General features: G+C 35.0%; 1 protein-coding gene across 12 annotated transcripts in view; it reads left to right on the forward strand.

The window, feature by feature from the left end:
• ADGRL2 (adhesion G protein-coupled receptor L2) overlaps positions 1-20,048 on the forward strand; it is a 214,238-nt gene that overhangs the window by 144,300 nt on the left and 49,890 nt on the right. For 10 of the 12 annotated variants that reach the window (XM_063298183.1, XM_063298181.1, XM_063298182.1 and 7 more), the window contains exons 4-5: positions 226-335; positions 10,976-11,776. In XM_063298183.1, coding sequence (XP_063154253.1) covers positions 226-335; positions 10,976-11,776 — 911 coding nt within the window. Of the gene's footprint in view, positions 1-225; positions 336-9,800; positions 10,102-10,975; positions 11,777-20,048 lie in introns of those variants that run through there. The other 2 variants (XM_063298184.1, XM_063298176.1) reach the window with 2 other exon arrangements.

The following is a 20,048-nucleotide window of genomic DNA, read 5'->3' on the forward strand; positions in this document are numbered from 1 at the left end:
ACCCAAACTCTTAGTCATGATTGCTGGGAATCATCATTCACTCTACTAGTATCTAGAAGTATATGAAGAACTCACATTTCCTGTACTTTCTGGGAAAAATGCATTCTATAATCCATTATATCTGACAAGCACCAAACTAGAGGGTTACAGAAATTATAACTAGGAGATAAAAAGATAAAATAATATTTTAAAACTCCTACATTGACTTCCTCTCTCTTATTACAGGTGCAACAACAGAACTCAATGTATAGTAGTTACTGGGTCAGATGTGTTTCCTGATCCTTGTCCTGGAACATATAAATACCTCGAAGTCCAATATGAATGTGTCCCTTACAGTAAGTATACACTTTTTTTTTTCTTGTTCCCATACTCTAGCTTTCACAATTGATGCTGGAGCCATACTAGTTGGAGAAAAGCAGCACATGTTTATGGCCTGAGAACCATTATGCATGCAGAGCACTTACAGGCTAGGGTCTCCAATTAGCTTCACAAAGTGTGGAAAGAAGCCATGGTGTGATGCTGGCCAAGTGTCTGTCTGTGTTCTTAAGTGTTTGGCTTTTAAGGCTACTATGGTTGATTTTTTTCCTCTCACAAAAAGAAACTTGAATTAGCTATTCAAAAGAGTCAATAGGAATTTGTACTTTTGCCCAGTACCAGTTCTTGACAAATTGGCTTGGCTTGCAGTTCTGTAAAGAAACTACTGACTTCACTATTAGTCTTTGAAAAGGCTACCTGCTGTGGTAACTTTGGTTCATGAATTGGAGTGTGCCATGGAAGTATTTGGAATAATATCCCAGGTATTATTAGATTTAGCAGTTTATTTTTCCCTCAGTTTAAATATCATGATCCTTGTTCAAGAATACTGAATAATGATGTATATTTATCCTTTTTTTCAGCAGAATTCCCTATTTTAAAAACTACATATCTGTTCAGTTATATTACATGGGGCTAGGTGATACAGCTGCATGCAAAGGTTCAGGCAACCCTGGTCAAATTCTATGTTTCAGCAAATCTATAAGTGAACAGAAGCTGGCACAACCACTACATTGTGCAAAATTAAGTACTATATATTTTTTGCAAATTTGAATGAAATGTAAAGATGTTGGATTTAGCAGTCTGAAGACGATCTGAAACATGCTTGCAAATTAATTGTGAGCTACTTACAAGTATGAAAGATAAATGTTTTGGATCGGCCTTCGTATTAGCTTGACAAAATATTACTCAAAATCAGTGGGGAGATCCCAAACATGCTGTGTATATAGAGACCTAAGAATATTTCTGAGCTATAAGACTTCTGAAAGGAACAGTAAGAAAAAATCCACAAGCAAGATTAGGATACTGAGCTGGCTATAGTGACATTTAGGAACTGTTAATTTCTTTTGCAAAAGAAGGTACAGGTAATCCTTGCTTAGCAACCACAATTGGGACCGGCAACTCTGTTGCTAAATGAAAAAACACATGACCACAATGGGCTTATGGTCTCACTTCCCCTTAGTGAATCACTGTGGTTATTAAGTGAAACACCATGTAACCGCAACTTATGATTTTACTTCCACCTTCTCTATTAACTCTGCTTGTCGCAGGCCAGTTGAAAAGTACACAAATGGTATTCATGTGACTGCGGGATGCTGCGACGATCATAAATGTGCACTGGTTGCAAAGCACCCGAATGGCAATCATGTGACCACAGCACGCTGCGATGGTTGTAAATGCAAGGATTGGTCACAAAGCTTTTCTTTTTTTTACACCGTTGTAAATTTGAATGGTCATTAAACTAGGCAGTCAGTAAGCAAGGACTACCTGTATTACAAAGTACGGACTGAAAGGGTGTCCAAAACTTTGCACCTGCCATATTTACTATTTTCTTGTTTTGGATCTGCAAATAACTACACATTAATAGTATGCCTTCAAATTTGCAGAAATATATCATTATTAATGTACCATGCTGAGGCTGTGAAACTTCCATTTACTTAGGGATTCACTGAAATGTACAATTTAGGGGTGCCTAAATTTTTGTGTACAACTGTATATATCTAATCCTTTCACAGAGGTGTCTCCAGCCCTCCTCCCATAGCAACATCCAATATATGGATGGGTTGCCATTCAGCAGCAAAGCACAAGTTGTTTGGCTGGCCAGATGCTATCCACAAATCTCGCATTGTTTGATTCATCCAGTTTCTGAAAAGTTTCACTTTATTTTTTAGAATTCCATTGTTAAAAGTACAGTAAAGTCAAACCTAGCGTCATCTTTTCCATTAGAAGAAAGACATTTCCTATAACTGAAATTCAGTGGTGCATTAATTGTGCATCCATTTGTTGCCCATGTCACGTTTAATTATTTTAATATTCACAACCTTAAGCTTTTTTATAGTGAAAGGGAAGTACGTATTCCATAAGATGAGACAATTTTGGATCACTGCTGTTCATGTGTTAAAAACAAGGAATGATCCATGTTAACAGTCAAATAATATCCAGACTTCATATTAAGACTAATTTTTCTTAATTGCTTCATTAAAAAACCTACAATATAATTTGCACTGGCAATACTTAGTGTTTAATTCTTCCATGAACTTTACTGAGAAGCAGTTAAAGGCCAAACACAGTTCATAATTTTTTTTTCTCATTCTTGCTGTGTATTTCTGCCATTCTATCATTGCAAAAAATATGCTTGTTGTGGTTTTATTTTTCTGTACCATCAGTAGATTTGAAACCTACTGCATATGCTGAACTTGAGTATGTTTTCCACTGTCTTGCCATTGGTGGCTCATTATAACATTTTTTCTTGTGGCACATTGGGAGTAATGCATTTTCCCTATTAAGAAAAAATAATTTCATAATGTCCCCTTTACCTTGAAATTATTATTTTAAATTACCAGAAAGAGGCTATGACACCATTTAAATGCCAACGTTCTTATATTTCTTGGGATCATTTCCTGTAGCAGGAAGCAGTTTTTAAATATATGTAAATGTTATTTTCAGATCATTTGCTTGGCTGTTTTAGGGCACAAATGTGGATGCATTCCTGCCAGTCAAGTTCTTTTCTGTCTATAAAAAATTGATTTCTTTTGCAGTTAACTGAAGGATACTCTATATGGCATTGCAAAATACTGTTTAGTGATCATTTATTACATATTTTTCCAAGTTTTTCTATGCAGGACTAATATGGATAAGGTTTTTTTTTCTTATTGATGGACCAAATTTAGAATTTAATTTTGAATAAAAGTATTAGAAATTGGTATTGGGTGAATATTTACATTTTTTATTACATGTTATTTTTTAAAATCTCAGGATAGCATGATGATGCTTCCTTGTAATTTATACTGCATTTAAAGCATAAAAATATGTTGCAGCATATGCTGAAATGAAATTAGTTATATAACTGATACATAACCAGGTTCAGAACTGCAGCCTTTCTCGTGACTGATCAAGCACCAGCTTATTTCAACTTGCAGATTTAAAAAATAACGAGGCCTATACAGCGATTTTAATGTTAATAATTCTTAATTGAAGCCAAAATATTAACAGGGCTGCTCATGTTGAGTACCTTGATTTTGGTATCACTGCCCTTTATGCTGCAGCCAGTAGGATCTTTCTTCCTATTGAATGTATGGAAATCTCTAATTCAAAACCCCCTCTCTGTCCCCAGAGTGACTGTAGTTATACTGCCTTACTGTCTTGCCTGCTATTTATAGTGGGTGGAGAAAATTATTCAAGCAAGAGTTAAAGCTATGAGTAATATGGCCTTTCTTTACCTATACTATTACTGTGCCATTACAAAAGACATCTTACTATATTCATGCATATACATACTATATATGCAGCGATGCCAAAATAAGGTACATATCTGTCATATGAACGTATCCATATTTCTGATACATATTCAAAATGTTCCTATGAGCTTTATTTGCTTTTTTGAATCTCCGTTCTTTTCCATACCAACCTACTTTTAAATTTTAGCTTTCTTCTTTCTGCAATGCCCAGATTCTTCTTTTTCTGCTTTTTACATTCTGTTTGCAATGGTATTGTAAACTTTTTTGTATACATTTTGAAGGTGTTGAAGCTTTGCAGAGATCATTCACAAGAACCACCAGTATCTGGGATATCCAAAACTCATGTTATTGTTGTCATGAAACTGTGCCTATTGCACATAACATTGTGCACCCTGTTTATTTGCACTAAAGCACTGTACTGCATGGTGTCACATAGCTAATACACTTATAATCCATAGTATGTTTCAGGTTCAAGGCCATGGACAGAGGAAATGATCCTTATCAGGCAGTGCACGTTGCCTTCTGAACTAATTTACTAGCAATACAGCTATGATGTAAAGCACTGTCAATTATTTTTTTATTAAAAGCATGGAGGGATGACTGCAGTTTCTTACTTTTTTATTGTTGACCCCACTTGGCCATTGATGAATGACTGTTCCATGCTAAGATTGTACTCTATCATTTCGCACATACAACATTTCATTTTCTGTCACAGCTAAGAGATCCAAGAGAGATGAGTAGATTTGGGACTCCTTCCTTATAGTGCCATTTAACAAAATCATTGCTGAAAAGGCTAAATGATCAGGAATCCAAGAGCCAAAGTTGTTTAAGAATGAACCAAGTTATGAAAACATCAGGGTTAATAAATGGTTACACTGGAATACATGAGAAAAAACAGTAACCAACCATATAGTTTCTGGGCTGCATTCAATTGGAAGCACCGTTCGATACCCCTCTCCCCCCGAAATGCAGAACTTTAGGAAGCCATGGCACTTTTAATTATTTCTTTACTTCATTTTTTGGAGCCTTTTTTCTAGGCACATATTATTACATATAGAAGAAAGAGGAGAAGAATTATCCCTGGCAGCCATTGGCCCTGCTAACTCAGATTTCCAGTTGTTAACAGTTTTGTGACATACGTGGAGTAGAGCAGGGGCTTTAAAACCTATTTAGGCTATGGAACCTGCTAATCGATGATGATGATGATGATGATGATGAAACCCATGATCAAGAGACAAAGCTGTAGTGATAGAAAATGGGTTGAATTCCAGTGAACTTCTTTTCCCCCCTTAGTTTCTGATGGAACCCCATAAAGTTCTCAGAAGACCCTAGGGTTCCATGGAACAGATTTTGAAAAACCTGGCATAGAGTATTTTCTGAAAAGTTCATCAAATGTGTAACAATAAACCAATACAGTACTTGAATACAATGGAGTTTATTCCTAGATAATGGGATAAAGCAAAGAGGACCTCCTTAGAGACATATATGTTCTAAGTCTATATACTGCCACAACTGCATTTGCTCTTAGTTTCCTCTGCTCAGTTTGGTATTTCCTTCACAGAACAGCAGTATAGCACATTGCACAGCACTCATTTATGACCCTTATTTTAAAAATCACTACTCAAAATTAAAGTACTGGCAAAATTATTTTAACCCCATAGAGGAATAGAAGGCCCTGTGTCAAGGCAGATGTTTAGTGTGGGAATAATACGTTCCAAGGTTCATACACTTCTGTTATTGTTCAGATGTCAATATGTTGTCTCAGTTTAACACAATCTATTCATTCATCTATTCATTAAATAAACTCCATTTATTCATCAGTTTATGTGGTAAATTATTTGGAGACTATATATTACAAATAGGATAAAAACCTCTTCTGTAGTTTGTTGCTATCTTCATGTGATCAGGGATATATAGTACGTGTTTTGTTCTGCTTCCCAATTTTAAACAGCCATCTAAATATATATATATTTAACGAGAATTTTCTTCTTTTGTTTTCAAAAATACTTTCTCCTGCCAACAATTCATCTTCCCCACCCCCCAAAAATCCACATTTCCAAGAGAAATCCCTTCAGATGAAATGCTGTTAAAATCAGAATTCTAGAATAAGCCTAAAATGCATTGCCTCATCCTTGAATAAGAGTGTTATTGATTAAATTACAGAGGAATGGAGAGCAGCCACTTGACATTTCTCTGAATTGTGCAATATATGTTGATACTCCAAATAACCTAAGTCAGTCCTTTTAGGATTAATAAGCACATCAGATACACCACTTCATCTGTGTGTGATGTTTTATTTTAAGCTTTGCTTGGACCCAGGAATTCTGTGGAAATACTCAGAGGTATTTTATTTTCTAGCTATACTGTTGGACCTTGCAGTTTTATTACTTTACCAGGCTGTCCTCAAAAATGTATAGCTGTACTCAGTGTGCCCACTGTGTACATGACACTAATATATGTTGTCTTCATGCCATTGTTCTACTATTCTGAGCAGGTACAATGTTGTTTCTTTTATGTGGAATATGCTCACATCCAGAAACATCAGGAAGTGATGAATTGCAAACCTCTTTTTAATTTTTTGTTCTATTTACTTGAGTATATTCTATTCCCTGGGATATTAAATTGATTTAGATTGTTCAAATCTAGTAAAAATGGACACTGTCCAGGTAAAGCTGCATCTGAGTATCATTAGAATTAATAGAAGTAATTTAACTATGCATTTTACAGTTAATGATTGAATACAATGCATAAGATTCATGTGTTAGATGATGGTATTATTAAAGAGAAATGTGATGGTTCCAAATAATTACTGTCATGGAAATGTTTTTTTGGATAATGCCAACATGTTTAAAATAAATTTGGTATGAAATATGTAATAAATTTCCTTGGCATTGAGGCATGCTGCATTAAGAATGCCAAGACCAGCATTTTTCAAGGTAAATGATTTTCAAGCAAAGAAAAAGTAAATAAAGCAATTTTATAGCTAGCATTTATTTTGCAGCAAGTTGCTTATACATTTCACTCCAAGTCTTGCATGTATTCTGATAAATACGTAGATTTCCCCATTAGTTTCAATAGGGAAAGAACTATGCATGCAAGTGTATGTGGACACAAATCAGTATTATTTATTTAAACAAATGGAAAAAATCAACAGGGGAGGGAGCTTTATGGAATTCTCTTGGTCAGAACATAGTTGTATTGTCTGTGTTAACTGAAGGTCCTTCATATATTCCTGCCTTGGATAAATAGTAATAGACAACTGGATTGTTTCATTCATAAAGAAACAGGATAATAAACAGTAATTTGGTACATACAGTATTCTGATGATTACTCTTTGTCCTGATTTGGGATAATTTGATGCAGAATATCTTAAGTTGCCTAAATGTAAATATAAGTCTGATTTGTGTTTCTTGTTATTGAATATTCTGCTTTACTTCTTCCTTCTAGAGTGTTATACTTCTTCCTTTTAGACAGAGGATTTAATTCAGGCCTGAAAAGTCATTCTGTCTCTCCAGAGTCCTATTCAACAGCATAAAGTGCCAAGATGAGATCATGCAAATGTATTACTTTGCTTATAAGGGGAGGGACAGAGAAACAGATAATTGCATAATAGTTACATGGGATAATGCATAAACATTATTTAAACATATTTTTGAACTCCAGGAACAATTCCATATTTTCTCAGTAAGAAGAAATCGAAGTTATGAAAGACAAAATTGGCCAGATGTTAATGTGGACCTTGCCTTTTATTTTATTTTTCCCCCGGGATTATTGATGACTTTTTCTGCTCAACAAAAAATCTTGCCTTTCTTAATTCTATTTTTTCTCTGTCTTCTTCTTGCCTCTTCAATTATACATGCCATTTTATATACTGTATATGAGAAACATTTCAACCAAAAATGTTTCTAACATTGGTCTTAAAAATGTTTCTAATAATTGGTTTTATGTTTGAATGTAAACCACCCTGAGTCTTTAGTAGTTAAGGGGATAAAGTATTGTTGAAGATGTCTCCATTTTGCTGGTTTAGTGGAAACATTTATTACTTCTAAAATCAATATCTCAACATTCCCGTTTCTAAGCAGTGGGAAATGAAACCAGGGTAAGTTGTATAATCTACATTAAACCACTGTAGCAAATGGAATGATGAGGTGAACTAAGAGTTGTAGGATCTGATGGAGTCAAAATAGTGAGTGTATTCCACTTTTAGTACCTAAAAGTCATCTGCACAGGTATCTATTATTGGATTTGTGATTGTGCATATATATGTGGGGTGGGGGTAGAGAGATTTTCATAGTATCATATTTCTTGGCTATAGAATAGCTGGTAGTAATCTATCCATTCTCCAAATCAAAAGATCTTTTTTTCTCCCCTGTCCTCTTTTTGAACCTCTGTTCCTTTAACCCTAGTGCTTTCAACCAGCAATATAGCTAATTTGAAGAAGAAGGTATCAACTTCCCTCTTTCATCACAATGAAAGGGGAAAGCGGTTTGGTGGGGGGGATTATGAGTTCCACTCTTACTTGTGGGGTTTGTCAAGATGAACACACCTACTCACTTTGATCTAATGGAGCAAAATTATATTATATTTATTTATTTATTTATCAAATTTATGGCCACCCCTCCCCTGCCCCTGAGATATATTCTATCTTGAGCTATATAGCCAGGATTTTCTGAATGAGAAAAAGACATTGGTTATCTCTCTGAAGATTGTTTTCTGTAATTGGTAACAGCCAAAAAGAGAGAGTTCTATTTGATCGATAATCAGTAATCTTATCTCCCACTTGGCAGAGTGGGAAAGATCAACCTGCCTAAAGACTTGTCTAAAACTGAACAAGCCTATGAGATCTTGGAGAAGACAGCTGTATTTTAAAGCAAAGTAAGGAAAGTCCATAGTTCTGAATTATAACTCATGAGCATGAAAGACTATATCTCTACCTTTGTATGGTTCAACTTCACTTTCAATATTTGTAAAATGAAAACTTGTTTTGCACAATGCACAATTAGATGCTCGAATTATCTGCTTTGTATGCACCCTTGGTTCTTCACTTGTATTATTTTAGGCTGAACTGCTGGACTCTACTGTCATTTTTGAATAGGCTTTCAGATACGATCAGTAGCTACATGTCTTACAGGCTGGAATGATCTGCTGTACAAAAATTCATAGCCAAAATAAGTGGCCTCATTCAATTTTGTAGGTCTTTTCTTTTCAGAAAATTCTAGAATTGGGAAATCTTTGATTTAAAAGTCAAAGCTCCTATAAATTCATTGATTCTGTAAAAGCATAGACTTCTGAGACTAATGATATATTGAGTGGATGTATACATCTTGCTAAGCTGTTACATGGTTTGTTTGCTTTTGGTTTAGGGTGCTGTATAATGCCAACCAATTGTGGTTTATTCAGCTCTATTCCATAGCTCAATCCACTGTCTGTATCCTTAAGAAATATTCTTCTATATTATAATTATGCATGCCCAATTTAATTTGGAATTTTTGTCCAGTTCCTCCTTAACTGAAAGGTCCAATGAATCTAAAGACCACAGGCAATTGTGTCTTTTTTTTTTTTAACTAAAGAAACAGATTTGTATTTGGAAAAGTGGGAAATGAAACTCAGTATGAACTGGTGATTTACATAAAAAGCAGACCAGTTGAAAACTCTTACAATGCCCAAATATATTGGCTTTACTTCTGGTTCAAGATTTGGGTTTTGCAGTGTCAAACAAGCTTTGCAAGAGGCTAGCCAGCATTAAATATTTAAAATGTGAAGGCTAATCTTATTTTACTAGTACCTCCTCCAATTTCAGTGATACTTCTATCACTGAAGAAAAATAGGATTGGGCCCCCACCTGTGCAAATCCATGTAGCCTTTCCTTTAACCAGAAAGGGTTCCTTATTCTAAAATACAATATGTAATTATATAAAACACATACATATGATCATAGCATATTAATAGAAAGCCTTTTTACATGGACTGGTTAAGGTTGCTTGGGTAACAGAAGGCTATGTATATCATGCATTAGTCAAGTCTTTCATTATTTATTCAGGTTGACTAAGTGAAACTACATCCCAGCATTTTCTGTACTGCCTCTTTAACCTACTAAAATGATTGATCCATGTTCACTTATGTAACTGTAGAATCTTTCTCCAGCTAGGCTTTCCTGTTGTCTGTTTCTCTCTATCCAATGTTGTGCAGTTCTTATTCTCCCTGTGTTTAACATCTGTTAACTAATTTAATCTTCGCCTAATAGTCAATTTGTGTTAATCTTCTTTTTTTTTTCCTTGCACTTTTTTTTTCATTTTTCTTCCGATGCTTGAAATAGAAGTGGAGCAAAAAGGTAAATAACGTATATAGTCCAAACCCCTCAGCTCCTTGTTATGTGCCTTATGGATGTTAACCTCTTCCCCTTCCCCCTCCCCACAACACTCTTGAGATTATAATGATCAGCAGGATCTCATAAGTATCCCTCCTAAAGAAGTTGATTTTGCAATTTTGCAATAAACCGACTTGGCTGCTAAACTGACTCGGCTATTTAAAAGCAGGTGGTGGGATTTAGTGTCTGATGCACCTGCTCTGGGACGAAGACTCCCCTTGCTTTCTTCCTCCCTTTCTTTCTCTTTCCCTGTCTTTCTCTCACCCATGACTACTACTTGTTAATAAAAATGTCATCTTGCTTGGCTTCCAGAACCCTATCCATAGCATGCCATAATTACAGGGTTCCTGGTCCATTCCATCCATTGCTTTGGTTGCTCTTTATTTTTGTTGCTCTTGATGAAGGTCTATGGATATGATGTTTTAATTTTAATTTTTCCCCCTTGTATGTCAAAGCAGCTTTATTTTCAGTCTGAGGGTTTCTTGAAAATTTAAGAAAACTGCCAATCAATTGAACTGCTGCACATCAGTTAAAAGGTCTGGAGAATAAATGCTGTTATGCAAGGGTAGTTCTATTTTTCCAGATTTAGTAATATGCCATAGAACCTTGGTTTGTTGTTAGAGAAAAGACTGCACATACTGTAACTTTAAGAACCATGATGACAAAGGGTAATACATGCATTAATTACATATGAACTATAAGGCATTGTTATCAGTGAAAGGATCTATTTTTTCTTTAAAGTCATACAGAGACAGAGTATTTGCATAGAGTTTATTGATTCTGTGAATTTTATTTATTTTTTAATCCATCTTGTCTTGCTTCTCTCTGTGACTGCCAGTTTTTGTTTGCCCTGGGACGTTGAAAGCTGTGGTGGATTCCCCAAATTTATATGAAGCTGAACAAAAGGCAGGCGCTTGGTGCAAAGATCCTCTTCAGGCTGCAGATAAAATATACTTCATGCCATGGACTCCATACCGCACTGATACTTTGATAGAATATGCATCTTTAGAGGACTTCCAAAATGGACGCCAACAAACAACATATAAGCTTCCAAATCGAGTGGATGGTACTGGATTTGTGGTGTATGATGGTGCGGTCTTTTTTAATAAGGAAAGAACCAGAAACATTGTGAAATTTGACTTAAGGACTAGAATTAAGAGTGGAGAGGCTATTATAAATTCTGCCAACTACCATGACACATCCCCTTACAGATGGGGGGGAAAGACTGATATTGATCTGGCAGTGGATGAAAATGGCTTGTGGGTAATTTATGCTACAGAACAAAACAATGGAATGATAGTTATTAGCCAACTCAATCCATATACTCTGCGTTTTGAAGCAACATGGGAAACAACGTATGACAAACGGGCAGCCTCTAATGCTTTCATGATATGCGGGGTGCTTTATGTTGTGCGATCAGTTTACCAAGACAATGAAAGCGAAACTGGTAAAAACTCAATTGATTATATTTACAACACCAGGTTAAACAGAGGAGAATATGTAGACATTCCTTTTCCCAACATGTATCATTATATTGCTGCTGTGGATTACAATCCAAGAGACAATCAACTGTATGTGTGGAACAACAATTTCATCCTACGATATTCTCTCGAGTTTGGTCCACCTGATCCTGCCCAAGGTAGGAAGTCCCTTTTAACTATTTAAAGTATCTGCTTAATGAAATGAGGGTCTGGTGTATTTGGAATTAGCAGTGGGTGTTAAAAACAAACCAAACAAAAGAATTTTTATTTAAATTTTACCTACGCCATAGCAAAATAAGGACAAGCTTTACCTCAGTACTAAATAATCTATTCCTGATACCCCATCTATTTGTACTGAAAAATATGTTAGTGTTGGTGTTTTTCTCTCATTAAGGATGAAATATATAGAAACCATGTTAATTATTTTGTGCTAGCACTAGAACAATACATGAATGATAATCATCTTGAGGAGACTGGGTTTTTTTTTTTGGCATGGATGTTATGAAGCTTTTCATTTCAGTTTCCATTTTGAGCTCCTAGGAATGTTATTTAATATTTTTGTAGCAAGTTACTGCGTACTCAGATTTCCAATTATGTGGCAAATGCAGAACAGAATATGTATAGGAATCTAAAAGATAGTACCATTATATAAACTGCCAGAGAACAGACATTTAGGAAGTTTCATCACTGAAGAAATGTCTCCAGTGTACTGTGGTTCACATATAGATATTAAATACTGTACTGAGAATGTTGTATTAGATTTTTTTAAAAAATGGCAAGGGAATGCAGGAAAAATATTTTGTTACAGGCTGCTGAAATCCACTCAGTTTAAAATATACGTTATGCACAGAGAGACATTTATGGACTTTGCTGGGGGGGTTGTTTTTGTTTTGCTTTGTATATTATTTTTAGCCATTCCTCTTTATCTGTTAATGGACTTTGACTTTTATCACCAGTTATATAGAACTGGTTGCATGGTATAAAGGTAAAAAAACTGTATGTCAGAAGTACTATAAAGTAAGATGTGGCTATATACTAAAGATGTAAAAGTACTATATACATGTGAAAATGCTACTATGGATAGTGTGTATCTTCATTTCTGAATAGGTAACAGCTCATCCTGTGTAGTAAGATCAATGTCATTGGCTGGAAAGAAAGGGGACAGTAATTAGTATAGCCTTTAGCTTAATTTTGATAGAAGTTGTTCTAAGAATTTGAAAAGTAATCTATCACTATTCTATTGAAACATATAGGAGAAAGTTTAAAGGCTACTCTGTGAAGCTTTTTTAAGGCAGAGACGAAAAACTATTAAATTAAAAGGAAAGTAGAATATTTTCTACTTTACCAGTACACATTTAAAGCATTTTATTTAGAGTACTTCTCATGCTGATTTCTTAAATGAATTATAATAAATCATCTGTTCAATTGACTAACATTAAACTTGATATTTTTTGAGCCCCAAAACACACTCATACAGAAGAACCTAGTTTGCTGAAAACAATGAACACACATTTTGAGACAAAGCAGCAAAAATTATCTGGACTTATTCATCGAACAGTAGACTTTGTCCAGTGATTGGAGCAGCATCCATGCCTTTGACAAATTTGGACAAACTTGGATCCAACAGATTTTATGTCTTAAATCCAAAATCTGCTAAACCAAGGGATGAGGGTTTACTGTAATCTAGAATTTCTAAAAGTGATGCATATAATAAAATAACAACAGTGTTATACCCATTCAAGCATATTTTTCAAGTGAAGGGTTTGTATAATCCCATGCTTTATCTCATTGTCCTGTATGTAGGAATAGTCTTTTGCGTGTTCACAATAAATAAGCAGCAGCCATTTGATGTGGGGAAGCCTAGAAAAATCACGATTTATCGTTTTTTTTAAAAGCATGAAGTATATAGATAGTTAATTAATCTACTCAATCCAAATGATCTTGAAAGTGTTGCAGGAGATTTATTAAAAAAATACTGGATTGGACCCAAAATTAGTATTACTTTCATTAAATCCATTAAAGTTAGTAGGACAAATTGATTTTAGTGAGTCTGCTCTGAATAGGATTAAATCTGGGTCTGATCCAATGAAGTAAATAAATGTATCTCGTTCTTTGACATCAGTTTTCTTTTCAGAAATGAACATTCAGGGACAAAGAAAATCAGTTAAAACATTTTTTTTAAGAAATAATGATTAGAGTATGCATACTGCTCAGGGTTAAAGCAGATATAAGCTAGTGTTTCTGCACTTTTCTGCTTTTAGAAAGGAAATTGCCCTAAGATCAGACTCTTAATGATGTCGCAGGGTCAGAGTCTCCACAGCAGAAGTCATGGCCTAGTCTTCTGGAAAGTCTAATTTGGGACCATTATGGAGAATTCAACAGCCTGCCACTTTACTTGTGATGTGTGCAGTAATGATATGTTCACAGACTCAACAAGCCCTGTCTTTCATCTTGTAGCCTGTCAGTACCTGTCTGTACCATAGCTTCCAAATGGTTCAAATACTATATTTTCCCTCTTTTTACTAAACAGAATTATTTATCTCACTCTACCTTAGCCCCCTATAGCTAAATATCATACTTAACCTCATCCATGTCAATTTTTCCCCCTAAGGTACAAGAATAGATATTCCTCATATTACTCCTCTATATTATACTGCAGTATCTGTAGCAGTGCCAGAATTATTTATAGACTGGTTCCATAAAATGCTTAGTTTTCATTCCTGCAGCATTAAAACCACAGCTTAATCTCTCTTCCAGGCCCCATGCAAAATTAACTTCATGGAATATGAGGGGTTGTTGCCAAGCTAATTTTTTTTTAGGGTCTAAGGCATTTCTAAGTCATGACACACTGTTGAAGTTCGGCCCTCACATACCACTAGTGCAGCCCTTGACCCAGGCAATAAGACACACCCCTAAACTAAATGGGGAGGGAGTTAGTTTTAATTTATTTTATTACATTTCTTTTTCACATTTCCTCCAATAGCTTGCATTGACATATGTGGTATTGTCCCCTTCTCCCATTTTACCTTAATAGCTCAATCTTGTGAAGTAGGTTAAGTTGATCTAAAGCTATCCAATGAAGTAAATGAAAGAAAAGGAATCTGAACCTGGGTCTTCTAATTTCCAGAGTGGCAGTGGTAGTAGCTGAGCAGTAGTAGATATTACTGCTACTACTGTTATAAATGCTATTACTGTTCAGTACTTTTACTGTTACTTTGCTTTGATATGCTGACCTATGCTGCATTTGAACACCTCTTTAAAAAAGTAACAAATTGAGAAAGTCTCATTTCCTTTGCATCTAAAACTGAAGAATCCATTAAACAGTTGTATTTGATGTTTTTTTTATTCAGCGGAATACATTAAAAATTTTACTGTTATATTTCTGTTACATAATAGGAAAACCATTTTCTGGCTTTACAGGCAGCTATTTTATATGCTTGTCAGTATTTCAAAATCCAAGATTAAAAAAAGGATTAGCACTATCTTGTCATGTTTTCTATGAATGAAGTCCCGCAGTCTTATAGGGCTTATTTCTGTTCTAAGTATGTTTAGGTTTATCCCCTTTGCTCTGAGGCCTTTTTTTCTTAATTACTCTCTGGATCAGTCTCTTGTTGATATTCATGCATTTGACTGCTTTCTAGTACTGTCAGAGGCATGGAACCAGAGTGTATAGCCAGACAAATGGCAGAACATTTAGACCGTATCAGCAGTCTTAAGAAGATGCAATATATTCCACCAACCTATTTGCATGAATTGCTGTAGTTACTCTTTTTTTCAACATGAGAAACTTTTATCTCTCTTCCTCCTTAAATAGCAGAACTGTTCTGTACAATTACTAACTGCCAACAACATTCATTTCAGAATGCAGATGGGAATCTTATAATCAAAATGGGTTTGGTATGTTTTTTCCAACATACTACATAGGTTTAAAGCAGCTGAGTATCATAGAAACAATTACAAAATTTCTGTGCAGTTATCCCAAATGTGGAGGAAAAAACTCTTTTAACTAGAATGGGTGTCTGTTGCACTCAGATTTGCTGAACTGATTGTTACCTTAAAATGTGGGTATTGCTAATTGTTATTTTCTGCCAAATACATATTCTCCTGCAAACCTTTCTTAATTTCTGTTTTGCCAACTCTGTTTGGATGCTTGTGGTGCCACCTTTAGGGAAGGAAGTGTAGATCTCCTCTATTCAGATTGTGCATGTAAACAAAAATCTGAATTTGACTTTTCCACCGTGCCATTTATCATTCTTAGCACTTAGCTTTTGTTCTGAAATTTTAAATGATTGTACGGCATAGGTAGCACTAATACTAAAATTGTGCAGATCATTTTTCAGACAAAGCAGATGTTTTTGAGAATTCATTTTTAATAGCCACACTGGTGGCAATGGTATCTGTCTTTGCAAATGAACAGCTGCACATAGAGTGTTGAATGAAATTATATGCTCTTGTGATTTTAACCTCCTAGCTGGACTCAGAAAAGAGTCATCATGATCCCTTTTAGTGATGTTAAGCTGTAGGGCACAAGGGTAGCTTAAATAAGATAGAAGCTGTCAGAAGTAAGAGGATCTGTGAGAGTATTAATTGCACTATTGTTGATACAGATTTCTGTCATGGAGAATGACTTAATTAAACACATGGTGTCTAGAATATCAGTAATAAGGAAAACCTCCCCTAGATTCTTTCCACAGCACCCCAAGATCTGAATCAGTAGTGCCTTCTTGACACTTTCCCAAGCATTTGTGATGCTTTTGACAACATTAATTGAGAAAGCATTGGAAGCCTGGCTGCATTGTTATCAAAAGAAAATTACAGAGATTTCACAAGATGCCAGGCAAGTGCTTACAGAGAAGATAGACAGGTCTGAGTAGTCTTTTTTCCTTTTTTCTTTTTCAGCAGGTAGGCTGAATAGAAAGTTCAGCAAGATTGCACAGGCGGTAATCTATCAGACTAGCAATGAAACGCAGCACTCCAGAAGATTTTTGTTGGGGATGGAAAATGAAAATCAGAAAACCATGATTTTCAGAAAGAGTTAGTTCTTGAGAGTACTCAGCTAGAAACAGGGAAATAGGTAGGTCGACAGACCGACAGAAATGTGTGCATTTTATTCTATATAAAAACTATATAAAATGTAAAGGAGACAGGTAAGAAGACGTAAGCATAAATAGAAGCCATTCATGCATTAATCTTACAGAAGTCTGTATGAAGTCAGGTCTCTGTCAGGCACTGAATGTTTGTAATACTAGGCACCTTATGTGGGATGCTTTCAGTTTTGACCATCATAGAAATGCAGAAAAAGAACTGATATATTTTTTTTTGTAAAATTCTTGTCTGCATTCTCATAGAACTAGAAGCTCCTCATCTTTTTCTTTCTCTAACCCCACAAGAAAGAAAGAAACAGTTTTTTCAGGTTCTTTGAAAAACAGACGTCTGTCTATCTCCTTGTTTGCATTTGTAGTTAAATTCAATTTACATTCAAGAATATATGTTTTTAGAAGTTATAGCCTAAGGATAGAAGAGGTTTAAATCCTTTTTTTAAAAAGCATAAGCCTTTAGGAAATAAGTGTCAAAGAAAAAAAAAATTAAACCTGAAAAGTGTCAAATCCAGTTGTTTCCAGAAGGCCTGACATCGTGGGGAGTGAATACTTGTCACAGTTTGTAAATTCCTCCAGGCAGGGACCTGTCTCTTCTTTGTTTGGAAAAGTGGTGAGCACACCAGTGGAGATACAGGTATTAAAACAAAAAACAAAAGCAATCTTCTGAGTTGTGTTGCTTCACCAGTTAATAATTCTTTGAAATTGCAATAGCTGGAGGCAGGTTAATACTCTGATATGCAGGTGGACTTGCTAATTCTACCTTTTGGGATGGTAGATTAAAATGCCATTTTTAAATTTGGATGTATCTTTTGATGACTGGCTGCTTGTTTCTTTTTCTTTTCTGTAGCTTTCCGGGAAATTGTTATTTACAATCCTGATAATTTTTTATAAGCTATGATGGATCTAATCATATCTCCTTTCCTGAAAATCAGATGATATCCTTAATTTCATGTAGGAAATCCCATGGTTCACCCCTCTTCCCACACTGAACGAAGATAATGATTTAAGGAAGAGAAGTTTTCCGTTTCATGGGTCCCTTTTCAAGTTTTCCAAGCATCTGTGCAGAAAGCAAAACTGCAGAATGCCTGGTTGAATACAGCCTACTGTACATGAATCTGTTGAGTGAGATTATTTGGGGGGTTGACACTGAGTCTCATTAATACAGCAAAGATTCACCTCTATCTTCCTTTTACATCTTATTCAGAGGAGCCAATGGAATCAGTAATAGGACAGGGTGAGATCTCGTTCTCATCAAGGTAGCCTGCTAAACCAGGGATCTCATTTTTTTTTCCTGCTGTTTGGCACATTTGGAATTCTGAGAGCATGTTGTGAGCATTCTCACAAAAAGGTTACCATGATGAGTGTGGCCAGTTACAAAACATTCTTTTACCAGAATGCAAACTGGTAAGACTGTTTCAAGTCTGTATTCAAGTACATATTTGCTTTGTCTGTCTTTCTGGCAGGCGTGCACAGTTTTGAATAAAACAATGGGCTACAGTTGCCTGTCATCATGTGGGACCCAGGGGCATTGCTGAAAATAGTGTTTTATTTTGCACCATGCTAGCTTCCCATGTATTTATTTATTTTAAAATATTTTATCGCATCTTTTAAAAATGGGACTGGTGGGCCCATTGCTCCCATAGGTATATCAAAAAAGAAACATAGCTTAGTGGCAGAGTTTTGTTTTGTTTTGATTTATCTTTAAAGCCACACATTCAGATCCTGGTTACATGAATATAAAGTCAAGCAGTGTTTTTTTTAAAGCCAATGTGTTGTAATGTTTAAGGTTTTGGACAAAGAGTGGGTTCAAATTCCCTTTCAGCAATCTATCTTGAGAGGATTGATGTTATGGAGATAAAATTAAGAGAGAGATCCTATGTAAGCCCCCTAGATGGAAAGGCAGGATTACCAATCTAACAAATGTTGCTATCAGTCACTGCAGACAGTACATGGCCTAGCACTTTTTCTCAGACATCTTCCTGTTTTCCACTTGCTATCTTAGTGAAATAATCATTTTGAGATTTAGCTTCTGAACCTTAAAAAAAATCATGGCAGTGGCAAATTCTCTTTCTATTTTTTTCTAGTTAATTGTTGATTTCCATTGTTTTTACTACAAGTATTATACTGTTTATTATTTTATTGTATAACTTATACTGTAAACCATAAACATGTTAGTACATCAAATTAAAAAATAAGTCAATGTATTTGTAAATACTGTATAATAGTTTAACATAGCAACATTTTCTGAACGTATCACAGCAGAGCAGGTACATTCCAGGCATAGCAATATAGGGGCTGCATCTAATTGTGCTACATTGAATTGAGCTGATATCCTAGATCTCCTACCACAAATTATTTAATTCATTAGTTAGATTTTTGAAGTGTTAATGTTATTAAAGAGAATATTTTTCCAATTATTCATTTAAAAGTTAGTGAAAATTCAAAGCTACTTTAATGAATCAAATGGAATAATTATTCTCAGTAAATAATACTGAGAAAAAAAGAGACCTACATTATCAGCCCAAACTCTTAATAAAATAGATTAACTCAATTATGCAAGATGGCATTTTGGAGAAATTTGGTTCAACCCTTATTTCTACATGGAAAATAGTATACTAAATTTAAAAATCTAATCTGGGAATTTGTTTTCCTGATAATCTTGAAATTGACTGACAATGTTTCCTTTTGTTGTTGTTATTGTGCCCTGTCTATCAAACCTGTCAATTTTTCTGTACAGAGTTTGCACTGACTACAGTGTTTCTGTACAGACATTGATTCAGGAAATAAATAAACTAGAACTAGATTCCAAATCTCTACTGCTGCTGAGAAATCAAAATGTCTGTGTTCCCATTGACTGCCACTGGGAATCAACAAATGATTTCAGTTCTCCCCCCTCTCTCCCATATTTGACCAAACTGAATTAAATTTGAAGGTATAGTACAGTATAAATCTGCATAAGTCAAGAAGTTTTGTTCAAGATAAATGAAGGTAATTTTCTTTTAAAAATGGGGAATTGTTAAGGGTGTCTATGGAAGGGCCATAGTGATGGTCACATGATGTCATTGTAATTTCAAACATACACCTGTGGGAATTGTCATTCTCTGGAAGAAGAACAGCCTTGAAGTGTTCACGTTGCTTTTAAAGATGCACTTATTCCCCAGTTGTTTTGAACATCATCATAGTTGTTATAAATGTCATTTATAACTTATCATAATTGAAAAAAAACTTCAGTAGAATAATAAAGACATTTTTAAATTTATTTATTTTTATGGAAAGAGAATTTCGGGTTTAGTGTGAGGGAGTTTTGCTCCCTTTTTTCTCTGCTCCATGT

This window comes from Candoia aspera, chromosome 3, assembly GCF_035149785.1.
Source record: "Candoia aspera isolate rCanAsp1 chromosome 3, rCanAsp1.hap2, whole genome shotgun sequence".
In the NCBI taxonomy this organism is placed as follows: Eukaryota; Metazoa; Chordata; class Lepidosauria; order Squamata; family Boidae; genus Candoia; species Candoia aspera.